Source organism: Cebus imitator, unplaced genomic scaffold, assembly GCF_001604975.1.
Source record: "Cebus imitator isolate Cc_AM_T3 unplaced genomic scaffold, Cebus_imitator-1.0 Scaffold48, whole genome shotgun sequence".
Classification (NCBI taxonomy): Eukaryota; Metazoa; Chordata; class Mammalia; order Primates; family Cebidae; genus Cebus; species Cebus imitator.
The window spans coordinates 8,744,006-8,769,943 of record NW_016107363.1 but is presented as its reverse complement, the minus strand read 5'-3'; the positions used below and the strand labels follow the sequence as shown (position 1 = coordinate 8,769,943).

The 25,938-nt window shown below is 39.9% G+C and overlaps 1 protein-coding gene across 1 annotated transcript in view; it reads right to left on the bottom strand.

The window, feature by feature from the left end:
• ERC2 (ELKS/RAB6-interacting/CAST family member 2) overlaps positions 1–25,938 on the bottom strand; it is a gene marked incomplete at its 3' end in the record, with an annotated part of 493,154 nt that overhangs the window by 193,654 nt on the left and 273,562 nt on the right. Inside the window, exon 5 of the mRNA XM_037738120.1 lies at positions 4,748–4,822. Coding sequence (XP_037594048.1) covers positions 4,748–4,822 — 75 coding nt within the window. The remainder of the gene's footprint in view (positions 1–4,747; positions 4,823–25,938) is intronic.

Below are 25,938 nucleotides of genomic sequence, written 5' to 3'. Positions count from 1 at the left end.
TAGTGCTGTTACTGTTTTTAACAGCCACAAAAGGAGAAGGGGCATATTCTCAAGGCCTAAAAGCCATCATCATAATAGCTCGACTAGAAAAACTGGGATTGGCACAAATTTCCTATGAACACAGCATCCTGGGAGAATAAATAATTCTAAGTAAAATCCAAACAAGTAACCATCCCAAAGACGAATGAAACAAACCTAGGTAGACCCTGGAGTCAAAGAAGTGGCAGCTACTTCATATACTTCATAGTGTCTCTGACCAAATTCCAGGATTCACACAAATTCACAATGGGTACTGGGTTGTGTTCAGTAGTCTAGGTTTGCCTTTGAACTGTCTCCCCTTCCTAGTTATGGGAAACTTGAGAAAGTTGCCAAGTAGTAGCTCTTGACTTCACCATGTTCCAGTGCATCCCTTTCATATTTTGTGGAACTCAAAAGGCTAAATTTGACCAAATACCAAGACACATTTTAAGTAAAACCTAACCCAACTGCAGGTCAGCTCTGTGAAGAACAACAGTTATCTGCCACACAAAGACAAAGTGAAGTCTTATTTTTATAACGAAAAATTAACCTCTGCATTAAAGTTGCACCTGAATGCAAAATCATCTTCTTTGACCATTAGTACCACTTAAACTTCAGCAACTTAGTGGATCTCAGTCTTGCTTTGTTTACTACTTAGTTCCAATAAGAAAAAAAGCCTGGTGGGGACAAATGTCACTCAAGAGGAACAACTCAAGGTACACAAGTGCCCTCGCTGGCCATGGGACTGGAAAGCTACATACGCACAATCCTCACTTCAATTACCACAGAAACACTGCTCCATAGTCACATAATGCCTCTGGCTTCTTAATCCACTTTAGTTAACAAATTAACCAAATCAAGTACATTTTCTGGAACTTTTACTAAAACCCTTATGTCACTCATATATATGTCTTTGATAAATTCTGCTGAAAATCTGATAGTTTCTGCTATACTAGCAAAACGTTTGTTTTTCCCAAGAATATCATTTAATGTATTAAGCAAATGAGATCTAGAGAACTCCATGTAGTTTCTTTTCCATCTCAGCTGCTGTTTGGAGTGAAGTTTTCTGTGTCATCTCAGTAATTATTATTACTCTAAGGGTTGAGTTTTTATATTTTTCAAAAAACACAACATTCTCCCTGCCCTTCCATTTGTGATTTTTGGAGTTTCTGTAGCCATTTGCTCAGACAGGCAGGAAGAGGTTGCCTGAAAATAGAGCTCACATGAAGGAAGACAAGATAAGCAATAGGCAACAGGAAGGGCAATCCAAACCCTCTCTCCCACTCTCTCATCTTGATTTTTTGGGGAAGGCAGAGAAGGAAGACAAGATAAGAGATGGAATGAGAGAAAATGGGATATGCTAATATCTTTTGAGTCTCTGAATCAAGCTGTGCCTGAAGCAATACCCCTGTTTTTTTCCAGTAAATTTTTTTCCAATAAAGTTCCTTTTGCCTTTAGCCACTTTGAAATAGATTTTCCTTCACTTAAAAGTTTTAGCTAACAATGAAAAAGGGGTTTGAGATTATTTGACAAAAACTGCCATTACTGTCATTCATTTTCTTAAAAAAAAAAAAAAGGCTTTATGAATGACCCAAGAAAGTAAAACTGTTGGACATCATGTTTATGCCACATCAAATTTATAATAAAAATAAGTTACACATTCTTTCAAAGGAATTAGCATTAAAGAAAGGGAAAAGAGAAAACAAGCCTTTCAACTGCCATTCTTATTGACAGTTACCCACAAAAGCAGAAAAGAGGAGCTTAGTAAAGAATCTTTAGACACAAAAGCAAGAGAAGGAGGAGCACTGCAATACCTACAAGAAACTAATTTTCCAAGAAATACACACAATGTTCTAAGTGCAAACTTGGAACATACCTGCCAGACCAAATCAGGATCAAAATTAAAACCTGAAGCTTCCTGCAAGAAGATAAATCACAAGCAACTTTATACACTTTGCTTCCTTTCATTTTCATGTTCATTCAGGTGACTTCAGCCCCCAGGCTCAATTGGCTGGCAGTGGATGTGATGTCTTCAAGTGAACTGGCCCCAGTTTGGTGCAGACAGATGATATTCCCCAAAGTTCATCCCAGAGAAACATATTTTCACAACTCCAAAGTCCAGAGCAGGTACACAAACATCTAAAACTACCAGACTGTGGTTCTAAATAGTGCTTGAAGTTAGGCAAAATTTCAGATTTTCACAACAAATGTCTTTTGCAAGTTTATGCAAAGTGTCTATGTGGGGACAATGGGGGATTCTGAAGCTCACCCTTAGTACCTCTAAGATGCAAGAAACACATAGGGATAATCCCTCAGCCTAATTCATCTAATCTCCCTAAAACTACAGGGTCAATTTAGACTAAGAAATCTCTTCTTAATTTTAAATTATATCAAGGCACTAGATGAGACTGATGTTTAACCAGTACTAAAATACAACAGGGTCTCAAGTTCTACTCACTAGGCTTAAGGGTCAGTTCGACTTGATAGTCAACTCTAAAGCCTGTACAATATGAATTTCTAATATCCCCACCAATTTCATAGGGGTGTAATGTACAAAATCAGATGAGATCACAGCCTCCAGCATGAGCTATCCACATGGCTGAGATGACCCTCCACCAGCTGCCTCCATAACTCAATTTAGGTATGTTGAGGATAGATGCTAATGGGACCCAGACTTCTTTGTTGACAAGACAGAAGGCAGTGCTTCTGTAAGTTAACAGGCATCCAAAAAGACAACAGAAAAACTTGAGGATCAGTTTCCTGAAAAATATATTGATCTTCATTTGTCCTACAAATACAAATGCCTTATGCCTACAAATCAGCAACATTGGCATTCATAAAAGGAGAACTCTAGGCTCAATTTACTAATAATATATGGATATAAATTTGCCCTAGAATTCAAGTTTCTCTGCTTTCTCATGTAGAAGGCCAAAGTAAGTTTTTTATTTATAATTTTTTGTTTTATAATAAAATATAGTGATAGAAACAGCAAACTAGGATCAAACAGATTTTCTACTTTCAAAAGTCAGAAGAAAGGTACCAATTGTCTTTGTATGGAGACATTTACCAGGAAACTACCCACTATATTAACAGAGATGTTTCTCCTGTTTTTTCCAAAGGCCTTGGGAACGCACTCTTTTTTGTTTTTTCTTAAACTATGATTTGGAAACCATACATCCTCTTCTCCATTACTATTTGCGCTGACTGGGAAGGTGGGTGTGGAGGTGGGTGGAAGGGGGACTGAGTCACCCTTTGCAAAAAGAAAAATCAACTCTTTTGTCCTTTTGTCTTTCATTTTTCCTCTTTTTTTTTTTTTTTTTTTTTTTTTTAAGCCTTGACCAAGTATCAGGTTTGGTTCCAATGTGAAGTGAGGATTAAACTCTTAATTATGAACTACCGGCCTACTGTACCCCAGTGTAGACTGTTCAGTTTCTTTTCAAAATGTTTAAATTACATACGTTTAAAACAACTGATGAGCCAGAGTATAATTATATTTTAATCCTATTGACATTTGGTTCCTTCAATGATATTTTTCAAACCTATATGCTACAAATACATTATGAGTGCCTTGACTCATGTAACCTCATTTGAGGGACACATAGTTTTAAAGCAAATGACCTATATTAGTTTCACAAAAATCCACTTGAATGAAGAAATTGACATTGAATAGAAAAAAACAATCCCTACTCAGAATTGTACATGCCAAGAATTCAAGAGCTCATACTAGTTTCTTTTCCTTCAAAACTTGGGAATTTGGGGACAGATAATTCAAAATCATATGCTGCAAGAAGGAGAGAAGACTCATTATTCTATCAGCAAGCTTTAGAATTCTCTTGCCGGCCCATGGTGACCAGCAAACTCCCTGAGTGTTAAACTTGAGTGTGAAATTTTCAGATTGCAAACATCTTGGATATAAATTTTTTGTTTCTTAATGGAACACATTAAATTAAGAATTATTTATTATAGAGATGAATACTTTACTATTTGCATCCTTCTGGCAAAAATTGTAAATAAAAAGATTTCAAATTTCTAGATACTAGCAAAGAAATTGAGTTTCATTTAGATCAGTTTCTTAATCATAGATCATGGCTTGGCCATGCTCATTTACTTCATGACTCCTTAAATGCCCTAAATCCTCTCAGAATGATTTCTCTATTCCTTTAAATAGTGTATCTCTATGCCTGCACAACTAAATAGGATACTCTGCAAGTATTTAGTAAAGTGTTGTTACTTCCAGTCTTGGTTAGGAGAAAATACTGGTGTCACAAGACAGTATTATTTTTTGAAAAGTAAATTTTGCTGATAGCTTAATTTTAATTATTTAACAATACCACTCCATGTAAAATAACTTTCCTTTGCCAACTCTTAATTTTTCAAAGGTGTCTTTTCATCATGATGTGAATAGGAGGAAAAGAATTATTATAGCTTAAAAATTTTACTTTTAAAACACACACAAAACCTCCCTAGGATTAGACATGCTCTGCAAGGAACCCAGCTCCTTTCAACCAATGGATACTTGAGCCCTTTATTCTTTAGCCTAGAAAAGGCATCCTAGTTAAAGGGCCAATAAATTAAATGTGCCCAGGAAGAAAAATAATCCAGAGCTCAAGCACCCAGCAGGGTGCCTAGAGAAAAACACAAAGATCATTTCACGTTTATATTAGGCACCATCAAGTTAGAACAAACTCCCAAGGCATAACTGTTTCTGACAAAAGTGCACAGTTCCTACCTTCATTTCAATGACAGTCTGGAGAGCCTTCGTCTTGGCTGGCTCTGGCTGAAGTTGGCTTCTTCGGTGCAATTCCTGGGGAGGAACACGATAGAAATAAGCCTGACGGTTCATCCTTCCGTTATAGCATGACCTTTACACAGGTACTATACAGGCTGCTGCGTCCAGGTTCTCTGTGCACAGACATAAACAAGCCACAGGTGCCTCTTCCCCCACACTCTTTAGCATCCCTCCTCCCTGGAGCCTGCGTTCCGGTGAAAAGCTCCTGGCACATGCGCTATTTCTGAAACTTCCATCAATAATTAATGTCAACTGTGACAAAGCCAGCAAGTAATCATAGTCCAAATACTGTTCAACACTGGGGCTGATGCCCAGACATCAAATCATAATTTACTAAATTACATTACTCTGTGCTCCCAATAAAACACAGCAAGGAAACAGAGGAAAAGAAAATGACTAATGTGGCTGCAAATCCGCCACACGCATGGCATTTTGCTACCGAGGTAGGTTTGAAATGAGCAATTTAAAACCATTTCAGTACAAATGTGTCACTTTTGAGAATGATCTGATGAAACCCTGTGAATCTCTTGCTTCCAAATTTACAGTTTCAGTCCTTGTTTAAAATCACATCTGTGAGTGATATATTTATGTATCATGATGCCGAGAAATTAAAATTGGCATTAGTTTCAACAGTGTTAGAGGGGGGAAAAAAATTGTTAAAGCCAGAAGTGGACCCAAAAACTCCTGGAGGAACACTTCTTTAGGTAAAAAACAAACAGCATAATTAAAATTTTTATCTTGAAGCGTCACTTTTTATATGCTTCTCCTCAAAGTAACAGTTCTGTTGAGACTGAAAAGTTTTTTTAGCAGAATAGAAGAGACAAGAACGATGTGTGTTCAAATCACACTTTGATTTTCTTAACTATCAACAGTTTTAGGAGAGCAGGCAATGGCAGGGGTAAATAAAATTGCTCACACATACCCATGCCGCTGATTCAGGTCACCTATGGAATAATTCTGTCAATACTTCTGCTTCCACAAAAATCAGTTTAGAGTCAACAAGGGGTAGTTCCAGACTTTCAGAACCACTGGATCACAAACATTTACTTTTTTGGGGAGGAGGGATGGAGTTTCACTCTTATTGCCCAGGCTGGAGTGCAATGGCACGATCTTGGCTCACTGCAACCTCTGCCTCTCGGGTTCAAGAGATTCTCTTGCCTCAGACTCCCAAGTAGGTGGGATTATAGTTGTGCGCCACCACATCCAGCTAATTTTGTATCTTTAGTAGAGATGGGGTTTCACCATGTTAGCCAGGCTGGTCTCAAACTCCTGACCTCAGGTGATCCACCCACCTCGTCCTCCCAAAGTGCTGGGATTACAGGTGTGAGCCACTGTACCCAGCCCATTTACTTTTTTTTAAAAAAGGAGTTATAAAAGGGGACCAATATCATTTCTAGCTTTCTGCAAATAAAGGCATTTAAAATTAACTCTACCTCTACCACTATCATCTACTATGACTGTCACTTCAAAAAGATAGAACATGTTAATGTAAAAGCTGTCAGAACACTCACGACCCACAACAAAAGACAGTCCTATCCAGGATAATATAAGCAGGCAATCTTTTGCACACCTCGTGTTATGCTGCTCTTATTATATTTGCCAGTGGCCCAAGAAATCTTACAGGTGGACCTTAGGGCACATGTCCAAAGACCAGTGCAGGGGAGTTAATGCTCCAGCTCTGGACCAGGCATCTGAAAAAAATATTTTCTTCTCAAAGTCATCACTGGCACAAATCAGCAGCCCTGTACAAAGCTGTTTCTCAACCTCCAATTTGAGAACTATGCTTCCTAACTATTCAAAATGCTCTCACATCAGTTAGGATATTTCCCCCCCTAGCATATCCCTGGGAAGGGATGAAGTCAAGTATTACCGAACCTTTATAAATAGAGGAACAGAAAGAGATCCTGTGCCCCTCTAGAGAGACTGGACTGCAATCATCTGGTAACACTATCATTTTTACTCTCTGGAGATGGCAAAGGTTTTCTGAAGGAATGACCTTAAAGGCAGCTGTCCTTTATTGAGCATCTATGACGTTCCTGGCACTACTTGTCTCATTCAAGCCTCAGCAATACCAAATGAAGATGTTGTAAATGGTGAGTCCAATGGGCTGCTGAAAATTTAAAAACCTGCACCCTCCATGGTCAATACCAAGCTACCCAAGTGGCATGCCTGAATGCAGACTTGGGAAGAGAAACACAATAGCACCCCCATTGTATGGTATTTTCTACCACACAGACACAATATATGTAACAACCTCAAGAGCTTAGATAATAGTAAAGTATAACAAGAAATTAGGAAATTATGAGTTTTTAATATAATTATTTGTGAGTTAGTATATGTAATTTGTAGCATTAGTTATTAGAACAGGTTTCTAATCAATCTGGAGTCAGTATGCTGGGTTTTTTCCAGTTTTTATGGGTCACTACAATCCAGTACCAACACAGCATTGGTGGATCTCATGAGATTTCAACCTCCACAAAGAAAAAATCTGCTTGGTCCTCAACATTACTTCCAAGATTGCTGGAGTTCACTGGACCAATAAAATCTAATAGACAAGAAAACAGAAAGTAAGTCACTTGTCAGAGTTTCTCTGTAGGAAGTGGGAGATGAAATACATTCTGATACCAGGTGGCATCAAAATCATCTTTTTAAAAGCCAGGAATACAATTCTTAATAATTCCATACCATAACTACTCCCAGTTCCAGAATAAAAATTATAACTTGAGGAGAAAGGTTAAGCTTGTATAAAACAAGAAAAAATAATGAAGAAATAATTAAGCAACACAGTGAAAACAAAAACCACAGAGTAAAGGCATGTTCTGTTGTAATTTCTGCCAAACATGAAAACATTGTCAACAGTGAACATGCAATAAAAAAGCTAAACCTGTAACAATAGTTATGCAAAAATGGAAACAAAGTGCTCTTTGCTACAGTTATACAAATTATAATATAAACCAGCTCAAAATCCAGATTGGGCCCTTACCTTCTGTGTCTCTCCTTTAAAAATAAAATAAAATCTCCAATTACCAAAGAATTGTAATTTTCTTAGTTACAGTATTTTTCAATCCTGACTTCACAGATTCTGAGAATTACCCTGATTCCTAAGGTGTTGGGTAAATGAAAATTGTAATCTATATCCAGACTACATGGACCATCTGAAAATTCCATCTCAGACACTTCATCTATCTCTGAGATTTGGGATTATTATAATACTCACTCTGGCAGAGGACCAGTTGCCCAAAGAAGGTTTGTGCTCCTTTTTCATAGTATAGAGTTGTTGGTAGGAGGCCCCACAAGCACTACCTAGATAGGGCCATGGGACTTATTTCTGGCCAGTGGGATGTGGTTAGAAATGAGCAATTCAACCAACTTCCATAAAAACTTCCTAACTAGTCCTCAACTCTCCCTCTTTTCCTATCTACTGGCTAGAAGTCAAGGAATTCAATACCCAAGAAGATGGTGTAGCCTCAAGATAAAAGAAGCCCACACTTCTGAAACATCATTTGAAAGGCTGATGAAGACCTACATTGCATGGTTATATGAAATAAAAATAAATTTCTATTACGTTAAGCCTAGGAGCTTTCAGGGTTTATCTACAGAAATTCCAGCTCTCCCTGCTTTAAGAATGCAATGGCTGCAAGGCAAAATAATACCTTATTAGTCCTGTATTATTTGTTGCTTTTGAATCACCAAAGTGATTTTAACGTGTGATTGCTTGCCAAGTTTTCTAAACAGACAGTAGGATAAATTGGTTGCTGAAGGCTCCAACTGCCCCTAACCATCTGAGAGGTGCACCCACCATACACTAATCCTCAACAACTAATGAATTTCCCCAGAAGCATTTGATGTCCTCTCACATAGGTATGAATGAGTGTAAGATTTACCTTATTGTGATAGTTTTTCATGACAGTATTATTACTTCATGAAGTGCAATGGTACTTAAACTTTTCTGAGTCACAGATCTCTGTAAAAATCAAATGCAAGGAGTGGATTCTCTCTGGAAATGGACACAAAAGCACATATAAGCAAAATGGTGTGCACCATGTCAGCTGGTTCACAGAGCCTATATCAGCACCCTAGAAATTTACCTTTGAACCAGACTTTGAACTAAGAACAACTTATTGAGAGGCACGAGCACCGTACTAGAAGCCAAAAGTCAGGAGCCTGCAGTCCAGCCTGAGACCTTGGGTATGCTGCTTCCCCTCTCTGACTGCAGAATCAGGAGCTTTATGAATAGGTTTCTAATGTTCTTCCAACTCTAAGAACATCCAGATTTTTAATAGACAGTTGATTCTGAAATGAGGACCTCTGGCTGGTATTTCTAGTCCCACCCATTCTCACTTTTAAAAACAACAGAAAAAATAAGAGAAGAAAATTGGCAGCATCACAAAATTTAATATCTCACTATGATATCAACCCCACATTATATATTTTCCTGTAATTTCATGACAAGGTTGGCTTTAGCTAGTGCAAAATTGCTAGCTCTTTCAGCTGATTAGCATGGAAATATATGAAGAACCTAGAATTTTGAGCATGAAATCTCAAGTGGTTCATCAAAATAATACTTCTTGGCATTAATGAGAATCTAGAGTCTAGTGAGTTAATCTGGATGGACACTAGCGTCCAAGATGAACCTGGCAGAATAAAGTTCACACACCACATACTTTTTTCAATAGACCAAATAATAATAATAATAATAAAAACAACTAAAAACTTAACTTTCATTCCAAAGGTAATTACTATTTTTATCTGGCCCTTATCCATTATTGTTCTGGAAATCTATCGCTGTATAACAAACCACCCCAAACTTAATGGCATCAGACGACCACCATTGTATTATGCTCATGAATTCTAGGTCAGTTTCTCACATATGAGTGAGAAACTACATGGTCTTTTATTACCTAACCTTGAAAGTCCTACAGCACCACTTCTGTCATGCTCTGTTGAACCATTCACAAGCCTGCTTCCTAAAGGAAGGAATGCCAAAGAATTTGAAGCCTTGTTTTAAAATTGCCACTATTATGGACCAACACCAGTTGGAGGAATCAACAGGAAAGGAACACTATAATCTCAAACATCAGCTCATATCAGTCGTAAGATATGGGAGATTCAGGTGTTCAATTATTGATCCCCTGTATCAATAATTTGATACAGGGGATACAAGAAATACAGCAGTGAACCAAACAGACCAATATCTCAGCCTTCATAGGTGTTTTCTTTTTTTTTTTTTTAATTCCAGATTCCAATGGAGGAAAAGACACAATAATTTTAAAAGGAGACTAAATCAGTTTGTTATAAATGTTATAAGGGAAAATAAATCAGAGAAGTAGAATGGGACATACTAGGGAGGTGTGGATCAATTGCAAATTTCAATAGGGTAGTCAGGGACACTTAAGCAAAGATCTAAAGCAGGGGTGTCCAATCTTTCAGCTTTCCTGGGCCACACTGGAAGAAGAAGAATTGTCTTGGGCCACACATAAAATACGCTAACACTAATGATAGCTGATGAGCTCAAAAAACATCTCATAATATTTTAAGAAAGCTTATGAATTTGTGTTGGGCTACATTCAAAGCCATCCTGGTGGCATTGTGTTGGCTACATTCAAAGCCAACCTGGTGGCATGCAGCTCACAGGACACTGACTGGACAAGCTTGATCTAAAGGAAATGAGGGAACAAACTGTATAGATACTTCAGGAAGAGGGAACAGTCAATGCTAAGTGTGTGGCTGAAGTTGCATAAGGGATGAGCCAAAGAAGTGCAGGGGTGGGTGAGAATGAAAGGATAGGCTCCACATTTGGAGTGTGTCATGAGGACATTGATTTTACTCTGAGAAAAATGAGAAGACATGGAAGGTCTGAGAAAAAGAAAACCATGACATGAGGCACTTTCTTAAAGGATTACTTCCAATGTTGTATTGCAGTATGGTTTCAGGGTGGTGGTCTTAAGGACAGACCCATTGGGGCTAGTTAGAGGTAACTGAAATAATTCCAGCAAGACATGACAGAACCTTGAACCATGGTAGCAGAGGGGAGGCAAGGAGAGTAAGTTGATATGTTTTTAATATAAGGTGGACTTGGCTTCAGGATAGATTGCCTGAGGACTGGAGAAAGAGAGAAGTAAAAGATGGCTTCAAGGCTCTCTATCTGAACAGCAGGAAGAATGGAAGTGGACTACCAAGATAGGGAAGATTGGGAAGGAAAGGTGGAAGTTACCGGAACTGAGTTTTGGTTTTATATGTGTTAAGTTTGTAATGATATTAGACATTTAAGTGAAGATGCTAAGTAGGTGATTAAACGGATGAGTCTGGAGTTGACGGGAGAAGTAAGAACTACGATGACAACTTTGGGATCAGTGAACAGACAGTATTTGAAAGCTAGATGAATAGGGACTGAGCATAGAAAGGAGAAGAGAGATCAGAGGACTGAGCACAGGGGCACTCTAAGAGTGGGGGGTCAGGAAGTCAGGAGCAAGTAGCAAAGAAGCCTGAGAAGGACAGCCAGTGAAGTAAGAAGAGAAGCTGTGTCCATAATAAGAAAGTGGCCATCATATCAACTGCTACTGAGAGATAAATAGGATGAAGTCAGAGAACTAACCACTGGACTTAGTCAAGGTCATTAGTGACCTCAACTAGAGCAGTTTGGAGGATGGCAGGAGTGAAAGTCTAACTAAAATGTGCTGTGGAAGAACAGGAGGAGAGAAGAGCCTCAGGTAACTATATTTGCACAATGTGCTATTTAACCAATCATTTATTTTGTCAAAACTCTGCTTTAGATTTATATACCAAGTTCATAGCTGCATTATCTCAATAACCAAAAGGCAGAAGCAACCCAAATGTCCACATATAAATGAATGATAAAGAAAATGACATGTATACATACAATGGAATATTATTTGGCCATAGAAAGGATAGAAATTTTAATGCCTCCTACAACATGGATAGACCTCAAGGACATTATGTTAAGTGAAATAAGCCAGTCACAGAAGACAAATACTGTGTGATCTCACTTATGATAGATATCTAGAGTAGTCAAATTCATCAAAATAGAAAGTGAAATGGTGCTTTCCAGGGACAGTGATAGGCAGAAATGAGGAGTTGTGTAATGGGTATAGAGTTTCAGTTTTGCAAAATGAAAAAGCCCTACAGATTGGCTGCACAACAATGTGAATACACTTAACACTATTTAACTATATGCTTAAAAGTGGTTAAAACAGTAAATTTTATATCATATATATTTACCACAATTAAAAATTTTTCTAAAATTGTTGAAGTCCCACAGCCTTTCCCATCTCTATTCTTTTAGAGAATAACCATCATCTAGAAGTTGGTGTCTATCTTTTTCATGTATGTTTTTGTGCTTTTATTACATATGTATGTCCTCATAAATAATATAAAGCTAACAACACAGCATGCTTTTTTAACTTACAGAAATACCAGCTGTCTATTGCACAAATATATTTTCGAACTTTACCAATAATATTAAATAAGTAATTCTATAAATAAGTGTTTTCTACTCTTTTTTTCCATTACAAACTGTTTTAATAAACCNATGTTTTTGTGCTTTTATTACATATGTATGTCCTCATAAATAATATAAAGCTAACAACACAGCATGCTTTTTTAACTTACAGAAATACCAGCTGTTTTTTGCATATTTATATTTTCGAACTTTACCAATAATATTAAATAAGTAATTCTATAAATAAGTGTTTTCTACTCTTTTTTTCCATTACAAACTGTTTTAATAAACCTCCCAGTACATGGAAGAGTGGAGAATCAAGTCTGTTTTAGGCATCTTAAATGCACAATAATTCTCTTCTTTCTAAAGCATACTGTTATTTGTATTTGAAATAATACTCTACCCCTTTATTTCCTTTTGTCTACAGAGATTATCAAACAACAGCCCACAGGTCAAGTCTAGCCCACCACCTCTTCTGGTAAATAGTTTTATTGGAACACTGCTATGCCCATTGATTTCCACACTATTTATGGCTGCTTTCATGCTGCAATGACAGAGTTGAGTAGTTGTGACAGAGAACATATGGCCCTGAAAAGCTGAAAATAGTTACTATCTAGCCCTTTATAGAAAAGTTTGTCAACCCTTGGTCTAGGATGTCTTCAAAACTCATACTAGCCAATCTCAGGAAAAAGAGTTACTCCTCAGGGGGTAGTTTAAAATATGTCCACAAATTCTTCAACATTCTCTTTATAAGGTGGAGCCTAAATGTCTTCTTCTTCACTGTGGACTGGACCCAGTAACTCACTTCTAACAAATAGAATATGGTGGAAATGATGTGTTTGACTTCTGAGGCCTAGGCTTAAAAGAAATCATGACTTCTTTCTTGCTTATATTCTGGGATCACTTGTTTTGGTGGACGACAGCTGCCACGTCATGAGGATATCAACACATCCTATAGTGAGGCCTGTGTGACGGGAAACTGAGGCCTTCTGCCAAAAGCCATGTAAATGAGCCATCAAGAAAGTGAATCACCCATTCCCATTCCAGCCTTCAGATGGCTGCAGCCCTGTCCAGCGGCCTGACTGCAGCCGCATGAGGGGCACTGGGCCAAAACTACCAGTTAAGCAACTCTCAAATTCCTACCTACAGAATCTGTGAGATAATAAAGGTTTGTTGTTTTAAGCCATTAAATTTGGGATAATTTGTTATGCAGCGATATATTGCAAATATATCACAGGAAGGTCAACAGCTGACCCTGTAGACTCATCTAACATTCCACACCCTCACATACATTCTCATAGCATTGTGTACTTTTCCTTCATGTCATTGAACATGGCTGCAATTTTACAGTAATTCATAAAATTAATCCATGTCTGTGTACACCATGGAGTATACTCTATGCCCGTTACACTCCCAGCAACTAACACAGTTAGTTAGCCAACAGTAAGAGCTCAATAAACAAACACGGGAGGATTGATTAAATGAAACGAATGACACTGTATGGATAAGCCTGAAGTCCTACAGTACTTTTGACCAAAAGGAGTCTGCTGTGAAGGATGATAATAGCTAACAGTGACTTACACATCGCTATGCACTAGGCAGTCTTTTAAGTATTTAATGAATATTCATGTGTTCCATCCTCAAAATAACCTCCCCAGGTAGGTATTATCACGACTTTATTATCACCATTTTTCACTTGAGGAAACAGAAACAGAGAAGTTATTAACTTGCCTGAGAAAACCTACTGAACTGTATTGCAGAAATTTATCCCAGGCAGTCTGACTCCAGAGCCACTGCTCCTAATCGCCTCGCTACACTGCCCCCATTTCACCACTTGGCTTTAAGTTGATATTTGAAGTTGACGCCTCAATGGGCTTTTTTCATTATAAGTACTTCTCTACTACTCCTTTGATTCAGTCTTATTTCCCATTCTTTTCTTCAGTATTTGAAAATGAAAGAACTTTATCATAACAGCAATTGGCTGCAACTGATGCCCATATTAGATATTAAAACTTAAAGGGCAAACATGATTAGGCACACAGAAGTGGGGCCAAAAAAATCCACAATTACTTTCAAATTTTAAATCCTTCTCAATATTTGACCAATCAAGCATTTATAAATAATAACCTAAAATATTTAAATAATAGAATAAAGCTGAATTCATGGATAATTACACTGAAGTTTGGATCCCACAACCTCCATTTCAAGACTCAATGGAATATTTAAATATTAACCCCATACCAGGCCACCAAGGAAAACCTTAGATGGATCCCAAAAGGCAGAAGTTAATATACAGTCTACATTCTTTGTCCATACATAATAAAGCAAGAAATTAAAAATAAAAGTTAAAAATAAAACCTCACTATTTGTAAAATAAAGCTCATAAAATCTTTAAATTCATCCTCTACAGGAGATCCTGTCCTCTCCACCTACTAGGTACATGACCTTGGGCAACTTACTGGATTTTCTCTAACACTCGGTTTCCCCATGGATGTCATGGATATCTCATAGGGTAGAGAAGTTGGGCTAAGTATATGGACTGGCACACAGTACACAATCAATCAGTGAAATGAATCCTTATTACTTTTTTTGCTCTTGAATGATTATTAGTATTCCTGACAGCACATTAAAGAAGACAGCCTGGCAAAATGCCTTCCCTGCCCCCTTGTTCTGTGCTTTGACATTAATGTACTGCCAGTGGGTCTAACTGAATAATTTTTACCAAAAGCCCACTGTGTGCCAGGTGGGACACACAGAGAATCCTTGCCTTGGTGGAACTTATGTTCTAGTGCATGCATTCTTAATAGGGGTGATGTCATGCCTAGAGGATCTGGGAAACGGCAAGTTTCCCAGGGTTGTTGGAGTAGAGAGAATGCTGAGAGATGAGATCCAAGAGGTAAGGGCTGTGGAAGGGGCAGAATGTATGAGGCCATGTAGATTCCCATAAAGATATTGGTCTTACATAGAAGGCTTCAAATTCTAGAGAGACAGGGAAGCAGTTTCCATAGAAATATCTAAATATGGTATAAAGTTATTGGTAAATTATTTTTCAGCTGTCACAAGAAAATTGACATTTGGGAGTCTAAAACTATGCTATCAAAATCTCTGTACATGTACATTTTTCTTTAATTTGTTTTAATGGATAATGTGCTCCTTTTGCTGAATCTGCATTAAAGACTTTTTTCACGGATTTGCTTGGTCCTTTAGATGCTATGGTCCTGGGAACAATAGAAATTAATGGAATGAAATGTTAGCTTATAATATTTGGCCAGTTGTGTTAGCAATGTCATAGGGAGAAACAATAAAATTTAGTTAATTAGTTCAATAATTATTGGCCACCTAACACATGCTAAGCAATGCAGAGATAGCAAAGATAAATGATACACCATCCCAGGTCTCAAGGAACTTGATTGTCTAATGGAAAAGGGAGTATATTTCCCAGAATACAAGACCACAAATGTTCATTTCAACAATAATAACAGCAGCTATAACTTACACAATGATTATCATACGTAAAGCCCCATGTGTCCCATCTAGTGCCAGATTTGCTCTTCACAGTATTCCCACCACATAGTACTTACTGCACCACAAAAAAGGTGCAGCCACTCAGACTGGGAGAGTTAAGTAACATGCCCGAGATTGCAAGGGTGGTAAGACTTGCGAGTACAAGCACGGTCTGATGTCTAAACTTACTTTTTATATTATTAACATAACATTGGTTTATATTGCTGTCTGTGGTCCCATCATTCTCTAGTATTTTAACAGGGCCCTAAATCTGACTCATGGTTTGTTTCTCAGTTCCCTGATAGAAACCCACTGGTTTTGAATGACATACTATGAGAAAGAATGCAAAATAAGCATCCAGGCCTGATGAGGAAAGAATGGCTTTGGAAAATTTCATGGAAGAGTAGATGTGGCTGGTTAATCTTCAGCCAGCTTTGCACTCCTCTGTTAGACTCCATTTCTGAGCTAATAATCACCTCCCTGACCCTTATATGCACTAGCCTATGTCCCTCTCATTTGGGGACACAAAGAACAAATTGGGCCAATCTCCCACCATGACAGTTTTCCAGGCCAAAGTTTTTCTTACTAAAGAGTTATTATTCTATTTCTTACATGACACAGTGTCCTGGTCGCTCACCTCAGACTATGCACCTCATCTCATCTGATCTCAGAAGCTGGGCCTGGTAGGTATTGGGGTAAGGGAGCAGCTGGAAAAACTGGGTGCTGCAGGCTTTGAGTGCAGAGGCAAGAACCACAGAGTATTATTCCCATCCTTTAAAACCTAATGGATTTCCTAGCTGGATTTTAAAATTGTAATGGACCAGTGCCTCCATCTTACCTTCCTTGTTGCCTATTTGAAAAATATATTCATCTGTAACTGCTGTCCTATGCCTCTACCACCATTATCTGTTGAGATCAGATAACTTGTTTCTTTCATTTCACAGGCCCACTAAAAGAGAGAAACTGTGTCCCCAGGAGTGGTACTTAATGGATTATACCCAATCCTCATCCATATATAAGTGATTTAGACAATGGGACTTTTGAACTGATGAAATTTAGATGAGATTTTAGACAGAGTTGATGCTGCAATGGGATAAGATCTTTAGAGATTTGGGATGAGGTGAATGTATTTTTTATTTGGGAGGAATGTGAATATTTGGGAGTCAGAGGGTGAAATGCAGTGGGCAGAATAAAAAAGAAGTCCACTTTCTATTTCTAAAACTTACAAATATGTTACATTATATGGCAAAAGAGGCTTTGCATTTGTAATTAAGATTACAGACATTAAAATAGGGAGATTATCCTGGATAATCTCAGTGAGTGCAATCTAATCACATGTACCTTTTAAAAGCTGAGAACTTTCTCTGACTGGAGGCAGAGAGAGATGCAGCAGATGAGGAAGCCAGAGAGATCCTCCATGTGAGAAGGATTTGGTGTGTCACTGCTGATTCTGAGATGTAGGGGCTACATCATATGCAAGGACCAGAGGAAGCCTCTAAGGGCTCAGGATGGTCTCCAGCTGATGGCCAAGAAGGAAATCAGGACCTCGGTTCTACAAATGCTGGAAATGGCTTTGGCCAACCACCTAAATTATTTGAAAGCACATTCAGCTCAAGAACCTTTAAAAAAGAGCACAGCCCTGAGGATGCTTTAATTTTGGCCCTGTAGAACTTGAAGCAAACATCCAGTTGAGTTGTGATACACCAGGACACTTCTGACCTGTGAGCTAATAAATATGTATTGTTTAAGCTGCTAAATATGTGGTAATTTGTCATGGTTGCAATAGAAAACTAATATTGAATGGTTAATCTCTCACTAACCTTTGTACTCCCCTGTTGGACAGGTTTTTTTTCTATATTGAGAGGAAATAAATTCCCCTGAAACTTCTATACATTATATACATTAGTCTTTGTTCTGCTCATTCAAGGGCATAAAGAACAAATCAGGTTCATCTCCCATGGTAACAGTTTCCAAGTCCAAAGTCTTTCTTATTACAGGGTCCTACTATTTCTTTTCTTTTTTTTTTCCAAAACAGAGGTTCACTTTTGTCACCCAGGCTGGAGTGCAGTGGCACAATCTCGGCTCACTGCAACCTCTGCCTCCCGGGTTCAAGCAATTCTCCTGTCTCAGCCTCCTGAGTACCTGGACTTACAGGTACCTGCCACCACATCCAGCTAATTTTTGTATTTTTAGTGGAGACAGAGTTTCACTGTGTTGGCCAGGCTGGTTTCGAACTCCTGACCTCTGGTGATGTGGCCTCCCAAAGAGCTGGGATTATAGGCATGAGGCACCCCACCCAGCCAGTCCTACTGTTTCTTACATGGCACAGTATCAGGTGCTTTTAGCAACCCCTGGGTCACTTACCTTAGTCTACTTCTATGTCTCAGATTGAATTCCTGAGAGGCAGAGCCCGAGACAGGGACTTTTATGCAAGTAGTTTATTGAGAGAGAGCTCTTCAGGAAAGCTTTAAGGGAAAGAAAGATGCTGTATAGAGAAGACAGGGAAGTTAAGCAAGGGTGTTGTACAGGAAATCTAGCCTGAGCCTGGACTTGTGAGGAGCTGTGGAGAGTAAGCTATGCTGCAGAGTCTGCTCCCCCTGAGGCAAGGGGGCCAGGCTTCTGTACCCGTGCTCCAGTCAGCCACTGCCTGTGGGCTCCCTAGCACTTCTGGACAGGAAAAAGTTTTGGCAATTCTAGTCATGAAAGGCACACTTCCAGGAAAGTTCACAAGTATGAGCTGGTGGCAACAACCCTCACAGCCAGTGGAGGATGGGCTTATCTACCAGGCAAAAGGGTTGCTAGGGGTCTGGATTGGGCAAAGTGAGCATCTATTACAATCTATGATTCAGAAGTTGTATACAGAACTCCAGATTTTGTCTGAACCAGCATGGAGGGAATACGATAGGATTCCATTATTCTTGTTTTAGGTAAGTGGTTTTAAAATTTTAGCAGTATAAGCCTTCAAGCTTGTTTTGTCCCAAATGAGATGCATGCACACACACTAAAATTAATTAAGCATCTACTATTTGTTAGACACTGCGATAGGTCTGGCAGACAGGAAGGGATTAAGACAGAATGGCCCCTGCCATCATGAGGCTTACTATCTGTTAAAGACAGCAGTCAGAAATATGTAAATAAACAAGTTAAAAATTATACATATATATAATAAGTGCAAACAACAGCAATGAGAAGATGCTGAGATAGAGAACGATGGGAAAGGGAATCATAGGATCCACCTGAGGTCTGCCTCCCGAACCACGTGGTGTAAATGTCAGCTTGCTAGCCCAAAGTGCAGTACCAATTAAGGTACTTTATCTTACCCTCTCACCATCCCCCTCTAGCTTTAAGCTAGCAGTCAGGGAAGGTTCCCCAAAGGAGATGACATTCAAACCAAGACCTGAAGGACGAGCAGGAACCAACATGCAAACACTTGTAGGGAGCGTGGTCCAGGCAGAGGGAACAGGAAGAGGAAAGAAGTAGATCTGCTCTGATGAACGGGGTGACAGGGGAGGAAGGGGCCTGATGCCCATCCACTAAGTCCACTGCAAGAATCCCCGAGGTGTCTTCTTGGAATTCCAAGGCTCCTCCAAGCACAACTTGAGAGCCATCCTTCTGGGCATCATATTTTGAGTCCCAGATTCTAAAACTGGATTGAAGAAAGCCTCTGGCTCTCCATCCAGTTGCCCTCAGGAACCACCCAAACATCATTCCACATTCCTGGATCTTTACACATCTTCCCTCACAACCCTTTCTCTCTCGAGTACTTGGAGAAGGCGTGGGAGAGGGAGGGTCTGGCTGTTTCACAGCTCCAGCCAGAGGGCCCATTTTAGAGATGCCAGCAGGGGATGGCATATGAATCAACAGCGTGTTCCCTGCACACTCCCACAGTCCAGATGGCTGCAGATCGCAGGAGCAGAGGGCGGCTCCTACGCAGACAACTTCCCTGGCTGGAGACACGTGCGTCACTTCAGACCATGAAGGAACACAGTAGTGGTGGTGGTGATGGTGGCAGCGGTGGTGGTAGTGACATTTTTATAGAAAAGGGCATGGTCTTTCTTTCGCTGCAGACTTTCATATTAAACACTTGTCTATAATGAAGCCTTATAGTATAAAATGCTGAAGGCTCACAGCACTGGAAAGCACCATGAGAACAAGCTGGTCCAGCTTCTCTCTCCCAGCCTGAATCCCTTCACATCCCTGATGGGGGTCACTGGGCTGAAGCCTGAAATATTTCAGATTGGGGCAGTCATGCCTCCATGACACAGCTCAGATAGTTGGAGAGTTCTCTCCTTATACATATTAAGTCAAAATCTGTTCCTTCTGACTCTCCCCTCTTTGGTCTAGCTCTTTTTTATACAGAATTTAATAATATCTACACTGGCCATTCAGCAAGGTCTTGCCATGCACTAAGCACTGTGCTAACAACTTGCCATGAAATATCTCATTTAACCCACACCCCAAACTTAGGAGGTAAGTACCAATCTGATCCTCAGTTTTCAGGAGGAAACCAGAACCATGAAGAGGATAATGGAGCAGCCCAAGACCAGACCACTGGAAAGCAAAGCTGAGGTTTGGGCTTACATCTGTCGTTCTCCAAAGATGAATCAAGCTTCTGACATCTACACAGCATAACAGACTAAATCTATTTCTTTCTTCATAAGATGGTTCTCCAAGTATGGGAAGCCAGACATCACTCTCTTCTAAGGACTTTTCTTCTTTACATGAGATACCTCCAGGTCATTCAACCATTCTTCATAGAATGCAAGAGCTCAAATAAGAACCATCCTGACGACCCTTCTCTGGAAAAGCTTCAGCTTCTAATTGTCGTAAAATGTAGTGTCAAGAATTGGTCATTCCACACGCAGCCTGACAACAGCAGGATCTGTTGAGTCCATCCTTCAGGGTCTACTCAAGCAGCTGAAAATCTGGTCAGCCATTTGAACAGCTGTGAATGATGCTGTTCTGCATCAAGCCAAGATGCTCCTGAATCAGAAATGATGTGTCCATAAACATGTGGGACAAGGTAAGGGGTTCTCTATCAAGAGGCTCACAATGAACAAGTCTGGGCCAATCCACCTAGAGAACTGCCTTCTGTGAGGGTGGTTCTTGGCATCCCCTGTGGAACTTTCCAACATTTGGCTTGCGGGCACCACACATGGGGCCTTTTAAACCATTATCCATGCATGCAATTAGAGCTTTAGGGTTTCAGATGGTGAACAAAACCCGCTAGTGCTCTCTGCAAACCAACCCTCCACCTGCTCAAAAACCTCACCATCTAATTTCTGCAGCCAGATCTAAGCAGCTCTGGAATCTTTAATTGCATTTGCCCCTATTATTTTATTAAAATCAGAGTAAAACTGAAGCAAAAGGACTGACATAAGTGACATATGCAAGCCTAAAGACTGAGACTGGTGGCATTAGTGAGTTTTGTAGTTCAAAACGGCTCACCTTTAGCATGAATATGAGGCTTTAGCCAGGCCTCAAGTATGAGGCTAAGCAACAAAATTGTTAAGGCTGCTAGAAAGGGATCCCTAAAGGCTGCATCTAAAAAATGAAATGTAATTAGGGATTGTGGAATTTTTTCACATCTCTGGTAACAGTAGTCCCTGCCTCCTATAAAACGTGTAAGTATAATTATTGACTTTTAAGCATTTGGTTGGCAAACCTCTTCCGGCTCTGCCATCAATAAGCTGTGAAATCTTGGGCAGGGTGCTAGCCCTTTTTGTGGCTCACAGCCTTATCTGTAAATGGGGATGACAGCTGCACCCACCTCAATGGGCTATGAGAATGAAGTGGTTACTAGATGTAAAGCCAGCCAGCAGTGGTGCCAGGAGAGTATCTGGAACATCGTTCAGTAAGTGTTAGCTATCTGCCTATTTTTTAAGACAGGGTCTTACTTGGTTGCCCAGGCTAGAGTGTAGAGGTGCAATCATAGCTCACGGCGGCCTCAACCTCCCTGTGCTCAAGCGATCCCCCCACCTTAGTCTCCCCAGTAAGCTGGGACTATGGGTATATGCCATCATGCCCTGCTAATTTTTTTTTAATTTTTTTTGTAGAGACGAGGTCTTGCTAAGTTGACCAGGCTGGTCTCGAACTCCTGGGTTCAAGTGATCCTCCCCCCTCAGCATCCCAAGAGGCTGGGACCACAGATGCACACCACCACATCCAGCTTATTTATTTATTTATTTTGTAGAGATGGGGTCTCATCGTGTTGCCTAGGCTGTTCTTAAGCTCCTGGATTCACGAGATTCTCCCACCTTGGCCTCCCAAATTGCTGGAATTACAGGTGTGAACCACTGCACCCGACAAAGCATTAGCTATTTTAACATTTATTTAATAGTATAACCTGAGTGAAAAGCTAACATCCTCATAACAGCCTGGAGCTCAGAGGGCATCAAGGTAAGTCTATGCAGGAAGAGCAGAGTGCTAGAAAAGGGGCATATATCCTGACAGGGCACCAGGAATAGCCACAAGGAGAGGTTGCTCCAAGATGCCAGGTGGTCCCTTTGGCAAAGTGTAACAGTGAGAGGCAACCTGAGCAGAAGGCCACAGATGGAGTCCAGGTACAGGCAGAACTGGCCACGGGAAGGCTCTGGAAGAGATCTTGCTAGACAAGCTGGTAGCCAGAGGCAGGCAAGCAGGTAGTGGGAAGGAAACCCAGGGCAGAGCTGTGGCTCTCAGAGGGTCCAGGGAAAACATGCCAGGTCTCATTCCTGGAGCACGAGGTATGGAGTCCTGAGCCAGGTACTACACTGGAGGAGGTACACTGCAAATTGAATGAGCCTCTGACCTAGCTCCCCAGCACACAGCATACCCTCTGGCACACAGCTGAAATAACTGCACCTAATATCCATTGCCAAGTGTCCTCTCTATGCCGGAGCTGATTTAGGTCCTCTTCATGGCCTCTCTCACACAACCTTCACCCACAACTCCATGAGGTCGTGCAATTAACCTCATTTTACAGATGAAAGGAGTAAGGCCCAGAGAGATGAAATGACTTGCCTAAGTGCTCAGATGAAGGAAGGATGAACAGATGGGCAGGTAGATGAAATAAGGTGCAGTGTTGTCTCAAACCCAGGACAGAAAATCATTTCCTAGAAAGACATTGCACATCACTCTCCAATCTCATCCCCAGCCAGTTAACTGCACTGACGTTCCCCTGACTGCAGTCACACTCACCCACATACACTCCCCCACCCAGGCTCCAGGTTCCCACTTACCTAGGAGGTCCCTTCTATTAAATTCCCTTCACTCATGAACTCATTTGAGTTCAAATCTCATGTACTGCAAAGGCCACACACACACACACACACACACACACACACACACCTGTGCACAAAGGTATTAATTCTTTCTTCCCATGCTGTACTTTGCTTTCATTTCCATTAGAACGCTGATAACTATAGTCAATATTTTAGGTATTAATAGTTTCCAAGTATCAGATACATGTTAAGTATACATGTTCTATGTCCTTTAATCTTCATAATTCTCCCCATTTTACAAGCAAGGAAACTGAGAAGGCTAAGTGACTGGCCTAAAATAACACAATTCATATTCAATCTCCAGCTTTTCCTCTTAGCCATTATTACCTACATTTTTCCAACATTCTTTATGCATGAATATAAGTTGTCTCCCACATGATCTCTGGGAGGGTCAGGCAGAATGTGGCACTCTGCTCCCTAACATGACTCCACAGTATCCCACCCATGGTTGACACTCCCCACTGTTTGCTAAATTTAGTTAACTTCTTTAAGTTCCACCCATGTTTAAAATGAAGTTAATAGTTGTAATAGGGACTAGCACATAGTAAGAATGAGATAAATGTTTATTAAATAAGTAAAATAACTTCATGGGAAATAATGTACATAATCTCATTTATATTCTGCCCATTTATTTCTATTCTATAGTGTTCCAGAAGAAGTTTAAAGCAACCCTTATACCAATCCTCTGTGGGGCATATTATTATCCTCCCCACTTAACAGCTGAGAAAACTGAGGATCAGAGAATTCATAAAATTTTACTTAACTCACAGGGTTGGTGAGCAGCTGATATGATTTAAACCCAGGCCTCCCTGACCACAGAGACCATGTTTTCTATTACATGAGGCTCAGGCTGGGTCCCAGGCAAAAAGGAATCATATAAGATGGCCTTGATATTGTGTTACCTGAACCAGGTGAATTCTCTTCATTGAGAGGGGCAGTGGGGTCTTGGAATGGAGCTAAGCCTGAAGAAGGTGACCCTCTGGCCTCAGTAATGGCCCAATGGGGAACTGAAGATCTTTAGATACTGGAATCCTGGCAGACCTTAACCAAGTCCACAAAAAACACACTGATTTGACAATAGGCATCAGTTTTCCATAGGTCTCCCACTAAGTAGTACCACTAAAGCCAGCAATCATCCCAATGAAAAGGGTCCCAAAGGCAGAGGAATTCATTGAGCTGCACTGCCCATAAACTAGCCCATTTTGACTCCCATTTGTATATAACTATTTAATCAATTTACAAAACTGGTATATGATAGATTGGCAGCCTATATTAATGATGCTGGGAAAGAAAATTCACTAATACCGGGAAATGTCCAAAATAGGTTAAACAAAAAGAGTAATTTAGAAAACAGTGTGCATTCCTTGTTTAATAAAAAATTATAAACTGTGTGAAAAAATGACTTAAAAATTATATATCAAAATGTGGCTGGGTGCAGTGGCTCACATTGTAATCCCAGCACTTTGAGAGGCCAAGGCAGGTGGATCACTTGAGGTCAGGAGTTCAAGACCAGCCTGGCCAAAATGGTGAAATCCCATCTCTATTAAAAATACAAAAATTAGCCAGGAGTGGTGGCAAATGCCTGTAATCCCAGCTACTCAGGAGGCTGAGGCAGGAGAATCATTTGAACCCAGGAGTCAGAGGCTGTAGTAAGCCAAGATCATGCCACTGCACTCCAGCCTGGGTGACAGAGCAAGACTCAGTCTCAAAAAAAAAAAGGGTATCAAAATATTACCAGAAATTAGTTGTAGGGATGATCGTGAGTAATTTTTAAGTTTCTTTCTTGTAAATCTGTACTTTCCAAATTGCCTAAAATGAACATGCATTAATTGTATAAGAAGAACTTATGCATAGTTTTTTTTTAACTGCCAATGCATGAGCTCATTTTCATCATGACAAGAAACTGATGAGGCAAGTACTATTATTATCCCCATTTTGCAACTGAGAAACCTGAGACCTAGAGAGTTTAAATCACTTGCCCAAGGTCTAGAACCTTGTGATTGGTTTGAATCTAGAAGCCAAATCCCACAGCCCAAACACTGGGTCTCATAGGGACAGCATGAGTAAACATGTGGCAATAAAATAGCCAGGTTAAGGACATTTCTACACTTATGGTCCCATTTGGTCTTCATAACTTTTTTGCTGAGTTAGACAGGGCTACTAATAAACTGGGACTCAGGGAGGTTAATTAGTTTGGGAAGATCATCCAATAAGGTAGCCATCAGCTCTCATCAAATCATTCATTGCTTTAGTGTCTACATTTTCCATCATGCCATAAGGTCGCTAAAGACAAGTAAATCAACCTGTTTTGTTCACTGCTATATCCCTAGCACATAACAAATGCCCAACATACAGTAGGTATTCATATAAAGATTTTTTTGAAGAGTAAAAGAATAGAACTAAAAAGCAGTGTGTAGTGAGTTGAATAGTGCCCCTTCCTCCCCTCATCACCCTACAAAAGAAGATCTATCCATCCAGAATTCATGGATTGACTTTATTTGAAAAAAAGGTATTTTCAGACATAATTAAGGCTCTCAGGATGAGATAATCCCAGATTACCCAACTAGGCCCAATCCAGTGATGTCCAATGTGCTTATAAGAGAGAGGACAGGCTGAACACAGTAGCTCATACCTGTAATCCCAGCACTTTGGAAAACCAAGGCAAGAGGATTGCTTAAGCCCAGGAGTTCAAGATCAGCCTTGGTAACATAATGAAATTCCATCTCTGCAAAAAATAAAATTCAAAAAAATTTGCTAGGTATGGTGGCAGATTCCTATAGTCCTAACTACTTGGAAGGCTGAGGTGGGAGGATCCCCTGAGCCCAGGAGTTTGAGGTTGCAGTGAGCTATGATCACATCACTGTACTCTACAGCCTGGGAGACAGAGAAAGACTGTCTCCTTAAAA